Consider the following 22,413-nt stretch of genomic DNA (forward strand, 5'->3'; position numbering starts at 1 on the left):
ATGTGTTTATTTATTCCATGGTTTTACATTCTAAAATCTTTAATTTCCTTGCATTTATTATAGCAATTTTAAAAATAAATATTATGGCTTTTTTCAAACCAAGAACTTAGTAGGTAATGGACTTGAGTACTAAATTATTTTTCTCCCAAATAATAGGACCTGCTGGAACCGGAAAGACAGAGTCCGTCAAAGCCCTCGGCCATCAGCTGGGGCGGTTCGTCTTAGTTTTCAACTGTGACGAAACCTTTGATTTCCAGGTAAGAATTATTTCACATTGTCTAACGCCATCAAGCTTCTCGTCTCACAACCCCAGTGCAGACAGGCCTTCCCTGGTGCTGTCCGACCTGCAGCAGAGCCTAGCACACATTGAAGCCTGTCTGTGTCTGTATCGGAGACTGGGTTTCCTTGTATAGCCCAAGCTGGCCTAGAACTCACACTCCCATCTCAGCAGGGCTAGCAGGCACCACTGTCACCTCTAGCAGAAATTATCCTCCCTTCCCAAAGCAGGGGTCAAACCCAGAATGTCAAGCGCGCTGCCGCTCTCCCCGGGGGCTAGACCTTCAGCTCTAGAAAGTAAAACACTTTTTGAGGTAATGCTTGATGCCTGTATATGAAAACAATAAATGTTATGGGAAACGTCTTCCACGCTAACAAGAAAGTGTTAGAACAGAAACTATCGTTTTGTCAGAAGGATTTTTTTGGCATAAAATGGAAAATGCATTTCTCAGTACATCTTTGCAGTGGTAATGTTCTTATGTAAATGAGGAATGGATAGCTAAATGTCCATTTTGGGAGGTGGATAGTATTCCCATTTTGAAGGGAGATGTTGTAGGTTTCAGAAAGATGTGACTTGCTCAGAGTTGGACAAGTCAGCACAGCTCAGACTACAAAGATGTCTCTCCACAGGCCAGAAGCCCACAGTGGTTTTGATGGCTCTAGCTCCCAGTGAGGCCTCTCTGCTTTGTGTGTAGATTGCTTACCTTACCCATCATCTAGCATGTGCAGAGAGGAGGAGAGCAATGGTTGGAAGGGTGGACTCTAGTAACTTACTCCTACAAGGACCCCAGTCCTCTCTGGTCAGTCTCCCTTCATTTTACCTCCTGTGGGACCTATGTCCAAGTACAGTAACATTGGGGCTAGGACATGGAGGAATGACGTTGGGAAGGGGCACACGTCAGTCCATAACAAACGATTTAAGCCTCTTTGGTTCTTTTTACTCTAGGCGATGGGACGTATCTTTGTGGGGCTTTGCCAAGTGGGCGCGTGGGGCTGCTTTGATGAGTTTAACCGCCTGGAGGAGCGGATGCTCTCAGCTGTATCCCAGCAGGTGCAGTGCATACAAGAGGCACTGCGGGAGCATTCCAACCCCAACTACGACAAGAGTAAGACTTCTGTGGGGTTTGTTTCGTTCTCTTTTTGTAACCACTGAGGAGCTGGAGGGAAATGTGATATGAGCTCATTTGCTTACTTCCATAGCAAGCACTGAGTGGTGGGTGGAGGTGAGTGTGGGCTGGGTGATTTGGGATCAGTTTGCTTCTTGATGGTGGCAGCAGCAGTGCCAGAGCCTGTGGGTCCTGGAGCAGAGCATCCTTTGCAAGACCAAGGCCACACACAGCACATTCCCTTCCACAAACGGACCCCACAGTGGCTCTTGGGAGGCTTTTCCTTCCAGCGTCACTGGAAAGCCAGCCTCCTTAGCACCCATTTGACCTCAGTGCTCCCGCCATGTAGTCTGTGGAGTCCTCTGTCAGCATTGGAGTAGCTGTTCTGGAAGGCTCCAGGGGTGGCCTTGCTCTCGTCACCTGACAGAGCCCAGGCACAAGTGATAGAGGTAGGCTTGGTGCCAGAAGATGTCCTGGCTGTGCAGCTAGGTAGGCGAGACACTCCTCCTGTCCACACCTACTTCAGCCTTTTCTTGTTTACTTTGTTTTTCACAGATTTGCTCTGTAGCCCTAGCTGTCCTGGCACCGGCTTTGTAGCCCAGGCTGGCCTTGAACTCAGAGATGTGCCTGCCTCTGCCTCCCAAGTGCTGGGTCTAAAGGCATGTGCCACCCAATGACTTTCTTGTTTGCTCTTACTCCATAGTAGCAGCAACTTATGTTAGAATCTTCCAGACCTGAAGAAAAGATGAATATCAGGGCAACCCTGTAGTCTCTCACAGAGCAAATACGCACATCCTTAGTCATTAGGCGGCTGGAGGGTTTACTTTGTAAGTTGAGCTGATGCTAAAAGGAGGTGATCCTCATGATTCTTGGTTGTGTCACTTGGATTCACTGACAGGTTTGACCCCCGGTTGCCCTGTGACATTCAGCATTGCTTGCCCAATCAGTGAGCCTCTGGTGGCTTCACAGGTGCCCTCTGTGTGCCTGACCATAGGAGTAACAGAGGGGTTGGCCTGGCCGGTCAGAGTAGCCCAGGTAGAGCCTCTGAGGTCGAGTGAGTGGTGTTCTGTCATCTTAGAGACTCCCGAATGTTTTCAGTAAGTTTGTGTCATCTCATTTCAGCCTCAGCCCCCATTACTTGTGAGCTGCTGAACAAACAAGTCAAGGTTAGCCCAGACATGGCTATCTTCATCACCATGAACCCAGGCTATGCAGGTCGCTCAAACCTCCCCGACAACCTCAAGAAGCTCTTCCGGAGCTTGGCGATGACCAAGCCTGACCGGCAGCTGATCGCCCAGGTCATGCTGTACTCGCAGGGCTTCCGGACTGCTGAGGTCCTTGCCAACAAGATCGTCCCGTTCTTCAAGTGAGTAGCTGAGGGCCGGTTCAGGCATGTGTCTAGCTGATGGTTACTGTTGCTGTCCAACCCCTTGTCTCTCAGATGCCCATCTCACTCCTTCATTGTAAATGCTGTTTGCTTAAAGGGCACTCTGTTAAAGAGGCTTTTCTCTTTCAGACTGTGTGATGAGCAACTGTCTTCTCAAAGCCATTATGACTTTGGGCTTCGGGCTTTGAAGAGTGTGCTTGTAAGTGCAGGCAATGTGAAGAGGGAGAGGATCCAGAAGATAAAGAGGGAGAAAGAAGAACGGGGGGAAGCAGTTGATGAAGGAGAGATTGCTGAGAACCTACCTGAGCAGGAGGTTTGTACAGAACGCTGTCTGTTTCCCCTTCACTCTGTAGACCAGGTCAATGGAAATTGAACCCACTATGTACTATGTAGCCTAGGCTAGCCTTGAACCTCATGGCTGTCCTCATCCTCCCAAGCATTGAGATCACGGTACCCACCACCACACCCCGCTTACAAGTGAAAACATGCATGTTCTGAAATTCCCCCTGAGTTCTCAGTATGATCGATCCCTGTCTGGGCTTCTTCCTCCCACCCCGTAGATTCTGATCCAGAGTGTCTGCGAGACAATGGTGCCCAAGCTGGTGGCAGAAGATATCCCGCTGCTCTTCAGCCTCCTGTCTGACGTGTTTCCTGGAGTCCAGTACCACCGTGGGGAGATGACAGCCCTTCGAGAAGAGCTGAAGAAAGTGTGTCAGGAGATGTACTTGACATATGGCGACGGAGAAGAAGTTGGCGGGATGTGGGTTGAAAAGGTACTGTAACTGCTGCTCCCGCCCATCTGAGGAGACCGGTTCACCGAGGCTAGTGTGGGCATAGAGTGACTTAGATTTGCCCAAGGCTTGCTTGAATGTCCCTTTACTAACACCCAGGTAGGAAAACATGTCTCTTACATGTAGCACTACCTCTAAAAATGCTGACTAAAAGTATGATTGTAATGAAGTGCTTATGCCTTTAAGGATTTCCCAGGCCGAGAGTTAAGTCTCAGTTGACAGTCAGCTGCACTTCCTTTCTCTGCTGTTATTTACACTGCGTGTGTTGACCTGAGAACTCTATATGAAATAGTCCTTTGCATTTGCTCTTTTCTCATCCTTGGAGAATCTTCGGATGTTTCCGTATACAGAGAGCATAGAAGCCGTCTATCCCGCTAGCCCCGCTGCCTCCCTGTGTAGGATGCCTTTGAGATGTGGTTCCCGCAGATTCTTGCCGTTCCTGGCTTTAGGGATTAAGACATTCCATTTCTTGCTCAGCGTCACCAGAAGCGCCACAGAGCCTGCGTGTCTCTTACCTAACGGTCTCAGTGCTGACCTCTGGCCCTGCAGGTTCTCCAGCTCTATCAGATCACGCAGATTAACCACGGCCTGATGATGGTTGGGCCTTCAGGAAGTGGGAAGAGCATGGCCTGGCGAGTGCTGCTGAAGGCTCTAGAGAGGCTTGAGGGTGTGGAGGGCGTGGCCCACATAATTGACCCCAAGGCCATCAGCAAAGACCACCTCTACGGAACCTTGGATCCCAACACCAGGGAGTGGACAGACGGACTCTTCACACACGTGCTGAGAAAGTATGTTTGCCCTGTTTGATGTTTGCATTTCCGGGACTGTAGGATCCAAGCGCATGCAGTCACTCTGTTCACACAAATAACAGGATCCATCCGGAGGGGGGGCATTTCAAAGCTGACTTGAGTAAGCCTTTGAAATTTTTTTGTAAACTAGGATCATAGACAATGTGAGAGGTGAGCTGCAGAAACGCCAGTGGATTGTCTTTGATGGCGATGTGGACCCCGAGTGGGTGGAGAACCTGAACTCCGTGCTGGATGACAACAAGCTCCTGACGCTGCCTAATGGAGAGCGCCTTAGCCTGCCTCCCAATGTGAGTACCCACCCGTCTGTGCTCCTTAGCTGTGTCCCCCGTTCCACAGTTCAAGACTTCAGTTAGCCATGTCATCTACAGCCGGGAAATACTAAGTAGAGAATTCCAGAGTTAAGCAGCTTACAAGTTTTAGATAACTTTTATAGTTTGTTAATCAGTTACTGTGCCTGATTTGTAAGTAGAACTTCAAAAAAGGCGTGTGTGTCGGACACCTGGTGTACACAGAGCTCAGTGTGTCCAAAGTTCCAACTGTGCACTTCCAGGAGGCTTAGGGTTGTCCTTGCAGATGAGCTGCTGAGTGGCTGGCAGTTCAGTGGCGTCTGTAGGGTTGGCTGGGGGAGGAGGGTATGAAGAGAAGGCAGTGTGAGAGACATGTGGGGCCTGTGGCCTTTGGATGTTTGTGTCAGCATTGTCTTTTTTGTTTGTTTGTTTGTTTCGAGACAGGGTTTCTCTGTGTAGCTCTGGCTGTCCTGGAACTTACTTTGTAGACCAGGCTGGCCTCGAACTAAGAAATCCCCCATACCTCTGCCTCCCTGAGTGCTGGGATTAAAGGCGTGTGCCACCAAACCCAGTTTAGCATTGTCTTAAAGTGTGAACTTCTTACAACCCCCACCCCCACCCCCATGATGTTATCAGGTCCCTTTGGGGACTGACTGTCCTGTAGATTGTGACTCTGGTCTGATAGCTTGGTTTTTGTTAGTATAGGTGACTCTGAGGTTAGGGTAGGGATTTTGACCTTCTGCTTAGAATCTTAGCCCCACTGTTGACCAGGTGAGAGATCTGGGCAGGTGGCCTAACTCTGGATGTAAGTGGAGATAGAATGGGCTGGAGTTCAGGTGGGTGAGTTCAGGTGTGTGGAACATGGGAGCAGTATTTATAGGAGAACCTGCCCACTGAGGCTTGCTATGACAGCACCTCATGAGGTAGCTGGGCCCCATGCCAACAGGGCATAGTTTCCTACCCACATTCTTACCTATATTGTAGCCGTATGAGTTGTATTCTGTTTTTGTTTTTTGTTTTTTAAGTGAAAAAAAAAAAAAACCCAAAACCTATTCATGCTTTAGTTTGCCTAATTCTTCCTCCAAGGTGCGAATAATGTTTGAAGTGCAGGACTTGAAATACGCGACGCTGGCCACGGTGTCTCGCTGTGGCATGGTGTGGTTCAGTGAGGACGTCCTGAGCACAGACATGATCTTCAATAACTTCCTGGCCAGGCTGCGCAGCATTCCCCTGGATGAAGGGGAGGACGAGGCACAGCGTAGGCGAAAAGGCAAAGAAGACGAGGGCGAAGAGGCCGCTTCTCCAATGCTGCAGGTGTGAAGGCTGCCCATCCTGGGGGCCACAGGCTTGGGTCCAGGAGCGTGGGGTTAGAGAGAGAGCAAACAGCCAGCTTTCTTACACAGCTCCTGAGGAGACTCGCTGGAGCAGCTTGCAAAAGCTAGCTAGTTATTAGAAAACTTAAAGGTGAGAAAGTCACGTGACTCGGTGGTAAAGACACTTGCCTCCACCCCTGTTGATCTCAGTTTGAACTCTAGATTCCTCAAATTGTCCTCTGAGGATTATGGCATGCATTCTTGTTCTCTCTCTCTCTCTCTCTTTCTCTCTCTCACACACACACACACACACACACACACACCATACATGATAATTTTAAAATGTAAAGTGCAGTTTCCTTTACTTACTTCTTTGTAAGTCATGACTGATGCCCTTGTCTATGCTCAGGTGAACTGTAGTATCCCTGAGGAGCCATTAGGGTGAAGAAGTGAGGAATGAGGCTTGGCTGTTCTATTGTTACCCGAAGTTTGTTTATTTCAAGGTCGCATGACCCTCCCACAGTTACAGGTTAGCGTAGATGGAAACCCCCTCACCATAAGATTTATGTATTAATTTCAGTGTATATGAAAATACACTGTTGCTGACTTCAGACACACCAGAAGAGGGCATCGGATCCCATCACAGATGGTTGTGAGCCACCATGTGGTTGCTGGGAATTGAACTCAGGACCTCTGGCAGAGCAGTCTGTGCTTTTAACCACTGAACCACCTCTCCAGCCCCATGTGCGTTTTTGTTCTTCCTCTTAGATTCAAAGAGATGCAGCAACGATCATGCAGCCGTACTTCACGTCCAACGGCCTGGTCACCAAGGCGCTGGAGCACGCCTTCAAGCTGGAGCACATCATGGACCTGACGCGCCTGCGCTGCCTGGGCTCGCTCTTCTCCATGCTGCACCAGGCCTGCCGCAACGTGGCGCAGTACAATGCCAACCATCCTGATTTCCCCATGCAGATTGAGCAGCTGGAGCGCTACATTCAGGTCAGGGCTGGGCCTGGCAACTTTGTATGTTGTCTCCTGGATAAAGGTCAAGCTTTCGTGGGGAGGCAGGGGCTGAGAGTCACAGAGGGGACCCACTGTCCACGGAGGGTCAGACCTAACCCTGCCGTCAGTCTTCCATTTGGTTCAGATTTCATCAAAATTGAATTTCACTTATCCATAGCGCTATCTGGTTTACGCCATCCTCTGGTCCTTATCTGGAGACAGCCGGCTGAAGATGAGAGCAGAGCTGGGCGAGTACATCCGGAGGATCACCACTGTGCCGCTGCCCACTGCGCCCAACGTCCCCATCATTGACTATGAGGTAAGGTGGTGGGACACAGCCTGATTTGTCCTAGAGCAGCAGCCTGTCCGGAACTTGGCCTTATCTTGTAGTGTCTGGCTTCACCAGACAGCAGGAAATGTGGATGAGCTTGTCCTGCCTGTACTTTGGAGATTTAAACTGATCAAACTAGGTAGTCCTGGAAGACAGGAGGCACGGAAGCCACGGAGTGACTTATCCTTGTCTGTATGTAGGTGTCCATCAGTGGAGAGTGGTCGCCGTGGCAGGCCAAGGTGCCTCAGATTGAAGTGGAGACACACAAGGTGGCAGCCCCAGATGTCGTCGTGCCAACCTTAGATACAGTCCGCCATGAAGCTCTCCTGTACACTTGGCTGGCTGAACACAAACCCCTGGTCTTATGTGGCCCTCCTGGGTCTGGCAAGACCATGACACTCTTCAGTGCTCTCCGGGCCTTGCCTGACATGGAGGTAAGAGCGGCAGATGGCATAAACAAGAGCTTTGGGGTGAAGTGTGGGCTTGAACATTGAAGCTATTTTGTGTTTACTTACCAAAGGTTGTGGGCCTAAACTTCTCAAGTGCCACTACACCAGAGCTGTTGCTGAAGACGTTTGACCACTACTGCGAATACAGGCGTACACCTAACGGTGTTGTCTTGGCTCCTGTTCAGCTTGGAAAGTGGCTGGTCTTGTTCTGTGATGAAATCAACTTGCCCGATATGGATAAATACGGCACACAGAGAGTCATCTCCTTCATCAGACAGGTGTGTGCCAGGGCTGCTCCTCCCCACTGCAGCGCTCATCCACAGCTTGCTAACTTTACACAATCTTCTCCTTCAGATGGTGGAGCATGGAGGCTTCTATCGTACCTCAGACCAAACGTGGGTAAAGCTAGAGAGAATCCAGTTTGTTGGGGCTTGCAATCCACCCACTGACCCTGGGAGAAAGCCCCTCTCACACAGGTAAGCAACTCCATGGACTTCTGCCCACTGTGCCACATGTGTGCACATGCATATCACACTGGCCAGGTGTGTGGGTGAGTAAAAGAGGTTCCTGCAAACCTGACAACCTGAGTTCAACCCCCAGGACTCAAAGGGGAGAAAGTTGTCCTCTGACTTCCAGAAGCATAGGGGGGGGGAACACACACACACGTGTATGTTCATGTATATGTGTCTCCACTAATTAGTAGAAACATTGCATATGAAATGATTCCTCCTGGACTAGTTGTCCTGTACTGTAACCAAGAAGATAGGTTAAATAAAATAACTAACAGTTGGGCAAGGTGGTAATGTGCTATAATCCCAGACTTCAGAGGCTGGGTCATCTGAGCTCAGAGTAAAACCATCTCAAGATGTTCAAAAAAAGCAAAGCACTAAGCCAAAGGTGGCTCCAGTGCCTGGCATGCAGCGGGGGTGGGGGTGGGGGTGCTGCGTTCAGTCCCTATGATACCACCAAAAAAAAAAAACAAGGAAAAGAAAGGAAAAAAGGAGCGGGAAGGGGCGACAGTGACTTGATGGGAGTAATGAACTAGTCACACGAGTCTGCAAGGCCAGCGTGGGGCTCGAATAAGCCTGAATTCTTTGCTTGGTTATTCCAGTGTTGTATATTTCCTATGAACCCACCCCAGCAGTGTGTCCGGGTTAGCTTTGACATAGTCCTGGTGGGTGGATTTGGGGTGATGGTGGCTGAGTCCATGGTGAGGTGCTAAGCTCTGCTGTCCGTGTGTCGTCGCCCCCCCCCCCCATGCAGGTTCTTGCGCCACGTGCCTGTTGTATATGTGGATTACCCAGGACCAGCCTCCCTGACGCAAATCTATGGCACTTTTAACCGCGCCATGCTGAGGCTCATTCCCTCGCTCCGTACCTATGCAGAACCCCTCACTGCCGCCATGGTGGAGTTCTATACCATGTCACAGGTACGTGATGGCTCTGCTCTTCAGAACTACTTTCTTTTGCAGGGGAGGAAACTCTTGCTGAACAACTGGGATCCAGTAGGTCTGGTGGTAGGCTTGTCACCTCAGCTGCCTAGGTTGAGGCAGGAGGATTTCAGGCCCGTCATTTGATGTTCTTTGGACATTTAAAGATCACTTTGGTGTGGTAATGAAATGATTCAGCTGGTACTTGCCACCAAGCCTTTGACCCCAGAACCCTACCTATCAAAGGAGAGAACCAACTCATTCAAGTGGCCCTCTGATAGATCTCTCCTCCTGTACGCACAGAAAGAGAGAGAGAGAGACAGACAGACAGACACAAGTTAATGCCTTCTGAGTGTTGTGATTAAATGTGTATGCCTGGCTTTTTTTTTCAAGACAGGGTTTCACTATGTAGCCTTGGCTCTCCTGGTTCTCACTCTATAGAGCAGGCTGGCCTCTAACTCAGAGATCTGCCTGGTATCAAATGTGTGCACCACCATGCCACCATGTGTCTCATGGATCCCAGGCTGACTTGGAACTCATTACTTAGCAAAGGGTGACACTGAACTCTTCCTCCCACGGCCTGGAACCAAGGGGGTGTGCCACACCTCACCCTGGATGCTTGTTTCAATGAAAAGCGAGAAGGTTGGATTTAATTTCACTTTGTGGCATGGTGCTTTGTTGGAGGGAAAGGCTGTCTTTGTCCTCTGATCTTTATGAATAGAATTTATGCGTGTTATCAATCTCTGGGACGGAGCCCAGGGCCTTTGACATCCTGGACGAGTGATCTAGCAAAAACTGCCCAGCTGTCTCAGCCTTCACACTGCTCCATATTCGTTCTTGAATACTTTAGGTCTCTTTACTGCAGAAGCACGTGTTTATAGCATTTTACCTTTTAGCTTCTTTTCACGTTATCAGACATTTTCATAAGCTTTCCCTTTTCCTCCAGGAGCGGTTTACTCAGGACACACAGCCACACTATATCTACTCGCCCCGTGAGATGACTCGGTGGGTAAGAGGAATCTTTGAAGCACTGAGACCCCTGGAGACATTGCCTGTTGAAGGTCTCATTCGTATTTGGGCACATGAAGCCCTCCGTCTCTTCCAAGACAGGTAAGGAAAGCCAGGGTCCTCTGATTACATTGTTCTGTCTTTGCATTCTGGGGTCCTGTCAGCATCTGCAAGGCTGGCCCACTCATGCAGGAATCGGGCCAGGGGACAGAGTGCAGGCAGCCTGGCATATTTTGATGTGGATCACAGCCACCTCCAGTTCTTGTTTTCCTGGGATTCCTCGGTGTTAGCTGCTGCTGTGTGATTGGACAAGGCATTCCTTATACCTTTTCAAACCAACACCAGCACCCCACACACACCCACAGGTGCTGTGGGGTCTTTACACAGCATAGCCCACTGGCAGGGTGAACTCCCAATAGCCCACAGGGCACCACTCCTTCCTGTCGCTCCCTGTCTCACCCTGTCCTCTGAGCCGATTTGCTCTGCCGGTGCCAGGGCTTTCGCTATTGCACTGTAAGTGGCCAAGGGAAGACCTGGTAGGGCTGAGTCCTGGGCGGCGGGGCCATACTCTGGTTGGAGTCTCACAGCCAGAGAGTCATTTCTCCTGTCTTTCAGGGTGTCTGGAAATTACTCATACTTTTGTTATCTGAACTTTTAAAAAATACTATCCTTATAGTTCAGTGTGATTTCCATTTTATTTTTTCATTTTAGTTAGTTTGTTTAAAATTTATTTATTTTATTTGAGTACACAGTCACTGCCTTCAGACACTTCAGAAGAGGGCATCAGATCTCATTGCAGATAGTTATGAGCCACCTTGTGGTTGCTGGGAATTGAACTCATGACCTCTGGAAGAGCAGTCAGTGCTCTTAACCGCTGAGCCATCCCTCCAGCCCAAGATTAGATTTCTAAACAGCAGTACTTTTTTGTTTGTTTTGAGACGTGGTCCCAGTATGTAGCTCTGGCTATTGAAACTCAATATGTAGACCAGTCTGGCCTTGAACTCACGGAGATTCTCCTGCCTCTACCTACTGAGTGTTCAGATTAAAAGCATGTGCCGCCATGCTCAGCTTACGTGCCACTTTTCTTGTCTGTGTGTATGAGAGTAAAGTCCTCAGGCAGAGGGCCGAGTTGTAGTTTCTGCTAAGTTGAGTTTCAGGAAGCTGTTCTAAGTGGGGCCTGATGAAAGAGAGGCTAGGGCTGGTGAGATGGCTCAGTGGGTAAGAGCAACCGACTGCTCTTCCGAAGGTCAGGAGTTCAAATCCCAGCAACCACATGGTGGCTCACAACCATCCGTAACGAGATCTGACTCCCTCTTTTGGAGTGTCTGAAGACAGCTACAGTGTACTTACATATAATAAATGAATAAATCTTTAAAAAAAAAAAAAGAGAGGCTAGAAGAGGAAGGTGAGCCACACAGAGCTGGCACTGGCCTGTCACCCGTTTTAGGCGGTACAGTGAGTTGGAAACCAGCCGGGCTGCATCAGACTCTATCTTAAAAAGACAACCCACACACACACACACAAATATCTACCTCTATATATGATCAAGTTTTTAGGGCAGTAGTAATTAAATAGAATTTAAAAAAAAAAAAAGACAACCCAAGGAGCCATCAAAGTAGACAAGTGAGGGACACACGTGTAGCCTGTGTTTCATCAGCTGCTGTTTTGGAAAGGACCGTTGTTATTATGTGAACTGTCTTCTTTGTTGCTGACAACAAATTATAATTATTACAGGGGGGGCTGGTGAGATGGCTCAGTGGGTAAGAGCACCCGACTGCTCTTCCAAAGGTCCAGAGTTCAAATCCCAGCAACCACATGGTGGCTCACAACCATCCGTAACGAGATCTGACGCCCTCTTCTGGTGTGTCTGAAGACAGCTACAGTGTACTTACATATAATAAATAAATAAATCTTTAAAAAAATAAAAATAAAAATAATTATTACAGGGAACCACAGAGAAAATTTTATTTAGACTAAAACCAGAAGTAATTGTATATCCTGGTTATATTTTACCTATAAAATACTAGCACTTGGAAAAATGGGGCAGGATTTTGAATTCAAGGCAAAACTGGCTATAGACTGAGACTGCCTAGGAATGTGTATTCGAGAATGTACACACACAGACCCTCAACATGCACACATGCACACGTACACAAGTGTGCATAGCAAGCTCCATCTCTGCTACTCAAAGCGCCGTCCATACTCTGGACAGTAGCTCTTGTCAGTCTGTTGACTTTGCAGTAGACCCTTCACAGCACTCTACAGGCTCCCGTAGGTAGATGGAACATTGTTCTTATTCTTAGCAAGTATAAAAAGCAGATTCGAGCTGGGCTTGATGGTTTATAGCTGACGTGGGAGCCACACAGGAGGCTGTGGGAATCAGTTAAGTCTGGTAGTTTAAGGTGAGCCTGGGCAACATATAGACGTTGTAAAAAGGAGCCAAGTTTATCATTTTGTTCCTTAAATCCGTCATATGTGGGGCTGGAGAGATGGCTCAGCAGTTAAGAGCATTGACTGCTCTTCCAGAGGTCATGAGTTCAAATCCCAGCAACCACATGGTGGCTCACAACCATCTGTAATAGGATCTGATACCTTCTTCTGGTGTGTCTGAAGAGAGCAATAGTGTTCTCATATACATAAAATAAATAAATTATTCTTTTTAAAAAAAAATCAGGGCTGGAATGATGGCTCAGTGGTTAAGAGTGCTGGCTACTCTTCAGAAGGTCCTGAGTTCAAATCCCTGCAACCACATGATGGCTAACAGCCATCCATAATGAGATTGGATGCCCTCTTCTGGGGTATTTGAACATAACTACGGTGTACTTACATATAATAAATAAATAAATAAATCTTTTTTAAAAAATCAGTCATGTGTGATGTCAGGTGCTAGGGACCTGTATTTAGCATCAAAATGTCAGATTGCTCAGGTCTCAGTCCCCATCCCTGCCCTGTTGCTGCTGTCCCCGGGCCTCAGTGACTCTGACACTTTCACTCTTCTCCTTACAACAGGCTTGTGGAGGATGAGGAGCGGCGCTGGACTGACGAAAACATTGACATGGTTGCCTTGAAGCACTTCCCTAACATAGACAAAGAGAAAGCCATGAGCCGGCCTATCCTGTACAGCAACTGGCTGTCAAAGGTAACAGGCGCCTCTTCTCCAGAGGCTCCCCCATCCCCCCCCCCGACCCCCCACCCCCGTCTCCTGCCGTCTCCTCCTGCTGTCTCCTGCCTTCATGCTTAGAGTCATCCTCAAGTCTATAGCTAAGCTCCTGTCCTGCATGTCTGGGGCTATGCTCTGAGCAGAGGCACTAAGCCCCTGGAGACACCTCACTGGCCCAGACTCTCCCTATATTCTTCAGTGTGTGATGACCCACAACAGGTGCGGTGGTCTCCTGAGCGTCAAATGGGCTTTAGTCCCCAGCACACTAAAAATGGCGTGGTTGTGAGCAATTTGTCTGAAAGCTTCTTACTGACAGATGCCAAGTGGTGGTGACGTGTGCATATAGCAGTGCGCATAGCTGTGAGCCGTCCTTCTCCTATAAAGAGAAGGGTGCTTTCCAGTTAGTGTTGATACATATTTTATGCACAGATCACTGCTGATCCAGATGAGTCCACATTTCCTGTGGGAGGCCACAAGCTAGCAGCAAAGAGAGGACAGAGGGACTCTCATGCATACATACCCCATAGGAGGTCTGACAGGGGGTCTGTGCATTAGGCTTGAAGAGAGTCATAAGCTAGACTAGACTTACAAGTTCCAGCCTGAGTTCCATTGAAAAACAGAAGTCCTAAACACTTATCTGTGGCCCAGCTACTTAGGCATCGATGAGCCCAAGGCAGCGTAATGCATCCCCATTCCCAAACTAGAAAGCGTAAGTCATTAAAGCGGCCAGCTGCAGCAGACACGGCAGAGTGGGTTCGCTGTCGTGGGACTTTGTGAATTCCATACTGTAGCCCATGTTTACCATTTTCAGGGAACCCCGGTGGTTTTTTCTTCTTATTCTTTACAACAGTGGTTCCCAACCTTCCTAATACTACAATATAGTTTCAGTGTTTTAGTGATTCCCCAACCATAAAATTATTTTCATTGCTAATTCATAACTGTAATTTTGCTATTGTTATGAATTATTGTAAAGATCTGATATGCAGGATGATCTTATGTGACTCCTGTGAAAGAGTCGTTTGATGCCCCTCAAAGAGGGGGTTAAGACCCATAGGTTAAGAACCACTGGGGGGGGAGAGTATGGGGGACTTTTGGGATAGCATTTGAAATGTAAATGAAGAAAATACCTAATAAAAATTTGAAAAAAAATAAAATGTAAATAAAGAAAATATCCACACACACACAAAAAAAAAAAAGAACCACTGACTTACAGGGTCTTCTGAAGAACTAGCATTCTTACCAGTTTACCTACCTCTAATTAGTTGTAGGTGTGGCATGAGTTATGGGCCGTCTGCACACATGTCCTATGTAAAGGAGTCTTTTATGTTGCGGTGTCACTGTCCTGCTAGGCCCCCCTGTGTTCATGGATGTGCCTTCCAGCTCTGTCATCGTCTGCTGACTATTCTCTGGTTTCGTCCTGATTATAGTAGTACAGGCTCAAACGCCTGGTTCTTTTTCATGAATATCTACTGTTTAAATGCAACTTAGAATTGTCTTCTCAGCTTCCCCCCAAAGCAACACAGGCCATCTTTGCGCTTTAATGGGACACACTGAGACTGGGTTTGGATGAGCTGGCCAGTGTGGAATATGGTTCTCCCCCACCCCCAAGATGGGGCTTGTCTGGGCAGCCCTGGCTGGCTGTCCTAGAACTCCCTCCGTAGATCAGGCTAGTTTTGCATTTGCAGACATCCGCCTGCTTCAGCCTCCCCATGGAATAAAGGCCGTGCGCTACCACCACCCCCAGCTTGGTGTGTGCTTTCTATGGAGAGGCCCACAGAAGGATCTGAGCGTGTGGAATGTCTGAAGTGTCTAACTGCTGTCCTCTTGCCGTGCTTTTTCAGCAGTTCTTCAGTGTCTAACAGCTCAGTGACCTTTCTGATTAATGTGTGTGCTGCCCTTTTTTTGCCTCCAAATAGGATTATATCCCAGTTGACCAAGAAGAGCTAAGGGATTATGTCAAGGCTAGGCTGAAGGTCTTCTATGAAGAAGAACTTGATGTTCCCTTGGTCTTATTCAATGAAGTTCTGGACCATGTGCTGAGGATCGACAGGTAGGCTTTTGTCAATACCGCTGAGCTCTCTTGGGCATGTGCAGGTTTACAGTGACCTCGTGCTGCCTTTGCCCACGCCTCCACCTCGGCCTTGCTGCTGAGCGCCTTCCCTTCCCTCTCAGTCCAGCCTTACTGCCTTGAACTTGGAGTCCAAGAAGAACCTTTTCCTCCCCTATCTCTGTAGGCTTGGCACCAGTTAGCATCCTGCAACCTCCAGCTAGAACTGGGCTCATCTCTCTCCTGCCATTGGCATCTAGAGGGCAGGCCTGTGTCTGCCTGGTCTTTGTCCATTAGCCATGGCATACAGCAACTGCTCACCAAATGCTTTGATACACAAATTCAAGTTCAGATTTGGTGAAAATGTTGTAAGCACCGTCCTAGAAAAGCCATGCACAGCCAGGCGGTGGTGGCGCACGCCTTTAGTCACAGCACTCAGGGAGGCAGAGGCACGCGGATTTCTTAGTTCGAGGCCAGCCTGGTCTACAGAGTGAGTTCCAGGACAGCCAGGGCTACACAGAGAAACCCTGTCTCAAAAAAAAAAAAAAAAAAAGCCAATGGGAAGCGAGGCCTACAGGCCTGAAAATGTATCACCTCTGATGTTTCAGAATATTCCGACAACCTCAAGGCCATCTGCTTCTGATTGGTGTTAGTGGAGCTGGAAAAACCACCCTGTCTCGCTTTGTCGCCTGGATGAATGGCTTGAGTGTATACCAGATTAAGGTGGGTCTGTTAGGTGGCATCTTAGTCCCAGAGATGGGGATCTTGATTCTGCATGCAGCTGTCGAATGAGGAAAGCTTTAACTCGCGGCTGGTTCTGTAGGTCCACAGGAAGTACACTGGGGAAGACTTCGATGAAGATCTTAGGACAGTGCTGAGACGGTCTGGCTGTAAAAATGAAAAGATAGCATTCATAATGGATGAGTCCAACGTCTTAGATTCCGGATTCCTGGAACGAATGAATACCCTTCTGGCTAATGGCGAGGTAAGGGAGCTTGCGTGTGTTGCACTGTGTCACATGGCACCTCATCGAGAGGTGAGGAGGCACAGTGAGGCTGTTCCGTCCCCAGGTTCCTGGGCTCTTTGAAGGGGATGAGTATGCCACGCTGATGACACAGTGCAAAGAGGGGGCCCAGAAGGAGGGGCTCATGCTGGACTCCCACGAGGAGCTCTACAAGTGGTTCACCAGCCAGGTGATCCGCAACCTGCACGTGGTCTTCACCATGAACCCGTCCTCAGAGGGGCTCAAGGACAGGGCGGCCACCTCACCAGCCCTTTTCAACAGGTAACGCTGCCCTTGCTGGTCCCGGGTCTGAGGCCTGGACTCCATCGAGGGTCACTCACTGTTAGGATCAGGTTTGAGATGTGGGCATCTTTTTCAGGTGTGTGCTGAACTGGTTTGGTGACTGGTCCACTGAAGCACTGTATCAAGTCGGCAAAGAATTCACCAGTAAGATGGACCTGGAGAAGCCGAACTATATAGTGCCTGACTACATGCCAGTTGTGTATGATAAACTGCCGCAGCCCCCAACACACCGGGAAGCCATTGTGAACAGCTGTGTGTTTGTCCATCAGACTCTTCACCAGGTGTGTGCAATTTGGGGTGCATCACAAAGAGCCACGCTGTGTTCTTAAGACTAGACCCAGGGGAGCTTCCCACCTGACCCTGTACCATCCCGACAAAGCAGATGCTCTTCCACACCTCTTCTTGACACCCATTCTCGTCAGCAGTCTTTTCTTCCCTTCACTCTACCTTCTCCGCCCAGGCCTGTTCCCTCCAGAGCAGGAGGCACTCTGTCACCTTAACTGGTCAGATGGGGACCAGTGAGATGGCTCAGTGGCAGAAGAGGGACCTAGCTGCTGACAGTTCTCCTCCCACCTTCTCACACAAACCACACCACATACGCCCACACATAGATGCTAAGTGTACACAGTAATAAATCAATGCCTCTGTGGGCAAGAGCTCTGCAGGCTCCGGGCGTCAGCACTGCTGCTGTAGCACAGAGCCCCGCTATCCCATCAGGAGAGGCTGTTGGCAGTGATCTTCACCCTGACTTCAGAAGTGTAGTGGCAGGCTGTGCCTGCTGACCTTAGTGGTCAGCCCTCGCTTTAGGAGCTTGTCTCCTGTCTGTCGAGAAAGCTTTAGGAAACCCATCAGAGCTGTACGTAGCCTGCCACCTAGTGTTCCCACAGCCGTCCCAGTGTCCCTGTTTCTGATATCTTCCTTCCAGCCAGTAACCAAAGCTTTCTGTTACATAAAACATGTTCTTAAAGCTGAGCATGTGGCTCAAGCCTTTAATCCCAGCACTTGGGAGGCAGAGGCAAGTAGATCTGAGTTCAAGGATAGCCAGGGCCACACAGAGGAACCCTGGCTGGGAAGAGACATGTCCTTCGTTTTGGTGTCCACTGAAATGAGCAGTCAGAGTCTAGGCTCTCCCGATGGTGATCATGTTTACAATCCTGACGCTCACTTGAGACACTAAACAGGGTTAGGACTCAAGGTGGCTTAGCATTTAAGAGCGCTAGCTGCTCTTCCAGAGGACATGGGTTCTAGTCCCAGCACCCATATGGCAGCTCACAACTCTGTAACTCCAAACAGGGGATCCAACACCCACTTCTGGCCTCCTCCATTCGGTACCTGGCAATGCACATGGTGCACAGATACACATGTAGGCAAAACACCCATTCACATTTTCCAGATTTAAACAAGCAAACAAACCAACCCAGGAGAATGTGTGTTCATTCTATCCTGCGTTACATAGTAAGACCCTATCTCAAACAAACAACAGACATGGCCAATACTGACATAGGAAAGCATTGTGCTGGAGCTTGCCGAGTGTGGTGCCTAGGAGATGGAGCAAGAGGACCGAGGAGCTCAAGGTCAGCCCTACAGTGAGGAAACCCTATCTCAAAAGAACAAAACAGAACCAAAAGAACTGTCTCCAGGATGGGCTGCCACACCACACATCAGGACTTAAGTCTTGTGAGCTGAGGCTGGCATGAGTGTCGTGACCCGTGAGGGCCAGGCCCACTCCCCCCAGTCATTGCAGTCTAGCAAGAGTTGGCCGCTGTTAAGAGTTGAACTTTGTTCTCTAAAAGGCTAATGCGCGCCTGGCGAAGCGAGGTGGCAGAACGATGGCCATCACACCTCGGCACTACCTGGACTTCATCAACCACTACGCCAACCTCTTCCATGAGAAGCGCAGCGAGTTGGAGGAGCAGCAGATGCACCTGAATGTTGGGCTCCGAAAAATCAAAGAGACCGTGGACCAGGTAGAGCAGCAGCAGCAGCCCCGCCCTGTGCCCCGTGGGACCCACAGAGGACTTGCTGCATGTCTGAGGGTGGCTTTGTTCCTTAGGTGGAAGAACTGCGCCGTGACCTGAGGATCAAGAGCCAAGAGCTGGAGGTCAAGAACGCAGCGGCCAATGACAAGCTGAAGAAAATGGTGAAAGACCAGCAAGAGGCTGAGAAGAAGAAGGTGCGTCCCTTTCTTCCCAGGAATTATAACCTGCTGACCTGCTTGTGCAGTCTCGAATGCCAGTAGAGAACTAAACTAGAGTCAGCACTAACGTTTAACGTACGGTTAGCAGGTGTGTGTCGGCAGACGCATAGAGCTGTCTAGGTTCTTTGCCAGCTCAGCAGCGCTTTAGCCGGAAACACCTAACCGTGCTTGCTTTGTAGGTCATGAGCCAAGAAATCCAGGAGCAGCTACACAAACAGCAGGAAGTGATCGCAGACAAGCAGATGAGTGTCAAGGAGGACCTGGATAAAGTGGAGCCTGCTGTCATCGAGGCCCAGAACGGTACGTCACTGCTGTCAGCTTGGGCTCAGCTTCACTGTGTGTGTGTGGCAGGATCGGGCTTGGGCTTCCTGTGAGGCCCTGTGGTGTACATTTCTCCACGTGTTGGAAGCAAACATCTGAACTTTTATTAAGTACTTCAGCCTGTCTCCTCTTAGAGCTCACATGACACTATCTGAATTCACTGTAATAAAGCCCTTCTCTTAAGAGAAAACTAGCAAAAATCTTGTCTTGAGAAGCCTCGTGCCACAAGCCTGTGATCACAAGGACTAGTGAAGCCAAGGCAGGAAAATACTGAGACCCACTCTCAAAAACAAGTAAAAGAGTGGGGGCTGGGAAGACGGCTGAGCAGCTAAGAGCCGTATCTGCTCTTGCAGAGGGTCTGGGTTCAGTTCCCAGCACCCACGTCCTACAGGTCTTACCTACCTGTAACACGGATTGATAGTTCAGTCTCCTCTCCTGGCCACCTCAGGCACTGCAAACACATGATACACATACATACCTGCAGGCAAAATATACACTGTGCTGCACACCTCTAATCCCAGCACTTGAATGACACAGGCAGGCAGTTCTGAGTTTGAGGCCAGCCTAGTCACAGCCTAGGCTGTGCTGCTTAGGGGCTGATCACTTACCTGGCTGGCTAAAAACAACATTAGTGCTGCTCTTTTGTGTTGGGGCTTTTTGTTGGTGGTAGTGGGGTTTTCCCTGGGTCACTCTGCCTCCCAGGCTGCCCTTGAACTTGGGGTCCTCCTTCCTCGGCTTCCTGGGTGCTGGGGTTATAGTCTTGTACCATACATTTCCAATACTTTGTTTGGTCCTTCCTGACTTGAAGTCTTGAGGAAGTGTCACTGTCTCAGTGACTTGGGTGTGCGACCATGGCCAGTGGTGACTAGCTTGCTGGTCACTGGTCATCCTAACCCCGTTCCTAAAAGGCCTTCGGAATGCTGGAGCAGAGCGCCCATGTTGGGCTGTGGTTTTCCATGCAGGTGGATATGAAGGATAACTTTTCTGTTGAGTAATAAAAAGTATTTTACTACTGCATTTCAGTTTTGAAAGGTGCTGGCTTCTGTTTGGAACAGCTGTAGATTGTAGCAGATTATTGAGGCTTGCGCAGGCCTCAGCCTGTCTGTGGCTTGGGGTTGCTATCTGCCTCAGAAAGCAAAAATGGAGGCTTTATCTTCTAGGAGAACAAGTCATCTTCTCTGAAAAGTTCCCCTCTCCTATATGTGTTAAAAGAGAAAACAGCCGGGTGCGGTGGCGGGAGGCAAGGGTAGGTGGAACTCTGTGAGTTCAAAGCCAGCCTGATCTACAGAGTGAGTTCCAGGACAGCTAGCCTACATAGGGAGGACACTGTCTCAAAAAGACAAAAATAAAGTAAAATTAAAATTAAAAATAGAATGAGAAAATTACTGTTGTTGGTTGGAAATGTAATTCTTGTTTGTTTGGTTTTATTTTTGTTAAACTAATACAATTTATTTTAAAATACACAACTTTAAAATACACAACTCAGTATTTACATTTTTTAAGTCATCAAAATAATTTATGAGTTAACTGCCTCTTATATATACATGAAGCTTCTTCTGAAGCTAAAAGTAATATTCACTCAGCCAGTTTTTAAAATCTATTTGGAATATTAAACATGATAGAAGTAGAAGAAAATCTCTTATGAAGTCTTCTATGAAAGGAAATTATGACAAGTTTCTGATCAGACAGAAACCGTTCCATCACCAGTGGAGAATAGGCAGCGTACCTGGCTTCATAGAATGGGAAATGTAGTTCTTGAAACTATGCAGAGTGTTTCCAAGGAACAGCTTGCCTTAGCCTGGGGGAGGTCAGGGATGCTGTCTAGCAGACTCGGCCCTTCTCCAGCCTCTCTGAGTGGAGCGGGAGCCCTGGTGGTCATGGTTGGTCCTCACTTGGATGCTGTCTGTCTCCCCCATCCCACGCCTGCTGAGCAGCTGTGAAGTCCATCAAGAAGCAGCACCTGGTGGAGGTGAGGTCCATGGCCAACCCTCCTGCAGCTGTGAAGCTGGCTCTGGAGTCCATCTGCCTGCTGCTTGGTGAGAGCACCACGGACTGGAAGCAGATCCGCTCCATCATCATGAGAGAGAACTTCATCCCCACCATCGTCAACTTCTCGGCTGAGGAGATCAGGTGAGGCTGTCGCTGCAGCTGTGGGGGAGGCGTGAGCACATCTGGGAGAGGCTCTGCTTGTTGTACTCTGGCATGTCATCTACCAGACGGGAACGTGGTCACACTCATCCCACTGGTGCCTTTTCAGAATGCCTGAGAGAGAAAGCTAGCATTCTCCTCTGCATACGTTTTTGATATCACTTCTGCCAGCGGTCAGTTAAATCCTCCCGAGCTGTGAGTGCTTGCCCCAGCCGAGCAGGGCTCTTCCATCTGTTGCACCAGGACTGGCTGGAGTTACTGTAGTGAGGAGGGCAGAGCCAGTGTGCCTGTCCTCGTTGGCCCTGTCAGCTTCCTCTGAGAACCAGGGCACAGCAGCATCGTACGTGCTAGCCCTTTACTTGTCTTGCATGGAAACACATTTTTATTCTGTGCATGCTTAGAAATAATTCCCTCTCTCAGTGATGCCATACGAGAGAAGATGAAGAAAAACTACATGTCCAACCCCAGTTACAACTATGAGATCGTCAACCGGGCTTCCCTGGCTTGTGGTCCTATGGTGAAGTGGGCGATTGCACAGGTAGGTCCCTAAGCCAGCGCTGCAGGTGAGAGGCCACGGCTCTGTCACTTGGTTTCTACTTGCTCAGTGCTGCTGCTGTGGCGATTGACTGGGTTTTCTGTTTGGGTTTGGACTTAGTTACTTTTTGTTTTGTTTTGTTTTTTTTTAAGGTTCATTTACATTATTTTTTTTCCCACATCTGTGTGTGTCTGTTGTGGATGTGTGCACATGAGTGCAAGTAATTGAGGAGCCCAGGAAGGGCTCAGACTTCCTGAAGCTGGAGTGCAGGAAGCGGGGAGCTCCCTGAATGAGTGTTTGGGAAGGCCTTGCCTTGCTCCTCACTGCTGAGCCGGTCCTCTACCCCCCACAGGCTTGTGAGAGAGAGAGTCTACTTTATAACCCAGGCTGCTTCAGCCTCCGCACGCCAGGGTCACAAGCACAAGCCACCATCCTGGTTTCTGTTTATGTGGCTACACTAAGGCATGGGTGTCATTACGGCATGCCACACATTTCACCCTGTGCTTTGCCT

General features: G+C 49.0%; 1 protein-coding gene across 1 annotated transcript in view; it reads left to right on the forward strand.

Annotated features, from left to right (window-relative positions):
* Positions 1–22,413, forward strand: part of Dync1h1 (dynein cytoplasmic 1 heavy chain 1) — a 65,550-nt gene that overhangs the window by 31,602 nt on the left and 11,535 nt on the right. Inside the window, exons 28-53 of the mRNA NM_030238.2 lie at positions 157–257; positions 1,223–1,382; positions 2,505–2,748; positions 2,899–3,082; positions 3,330–3,542; positions 4,110–4,348; positions 4,500–4,656; positions 5,743–5,970; positions 6,738–6,968; positions 7,150–7,290; positions 7,503–7,736; positions 7,823–8,029; positions 8,106–8,227; positions 9,015–9,180; positions 10,127–10,290; positions 13,198–13,327; positions 15,265–15,398; positions 16,004–16,118; positions 16,219–16,380; positions 16,466–16,680; positions 16,778–16,982; positions 18,495–18,668; positions 18,755–18,874; positions 19,078–19,198; positions 21,154–21,349; positions 21,788–21,905. Of these exons, the coding sequence (NP_084514.2) occupies positions 157–257; positions 1,223–1,382; positions 2,505–2,748; positions 2,899–3,082; positions 3,330–3,542; positions 4,110–4,348; positions 4,500–4,656; positions 5,743–5,970; positions 6,738–6,968; positions 7,150–7,290; positions 7,503–7,736; positions 7,823–8,029; positions 8,106–8,227; positions 9,015–9,180; positions 10,127–10,290; positions 13,198–13,327; positions 15,265–15,398; positions 16,004–16,118; positions 16,219–16,380; positions 16,466–16,680; positions 16,778–16,982; positions 18,495–18,668; positions 18,755–18,874; positions 19,078–19,198; positions 21,154–21,349; positions 21,788–21,905 (4,481 nt within the window). The remainder of the gene's footprint in view (positions 1–156; positions 258–1,222; positions 1,383–2,504; positions 2,749–2,898; positions 3,083–3,329; positions 3,543–4,109; positions 4,349–4,499; positions 4,657–5,742; positions 5,971–6,737; positions 6,969–7,149; positions 7,291–7,502; positions 7,737–7,822; positions 8,030–8,105; positions 8,228–9,014; positions 9,181–10,126; positions 10,291–13,197; positions 13,328–15,264; positions 15,399–16,003; positions 16,119–16,218; positions 16,381–16,465; positions 16,681–16,777; positions 16,983–18,494; positions 18,669–18,754; positions 18,875–19,077; positions 19,199–21,153; positions 21,350–21,787; positions 21,906–22,413) is intronic.

This window comes from Mus musculus, chromosome 12 (assembly GCF_000001635.26).
Source record: "Mus musculus strain C57BL/6J chromosome 12, GRCm38.p6 C57BL/6J".
Lineage (NCBI taxonomy): Eukaryota > Metazoa > Chordata > Mammalia > Rodentia > Muridae > Mus > Mus musculus.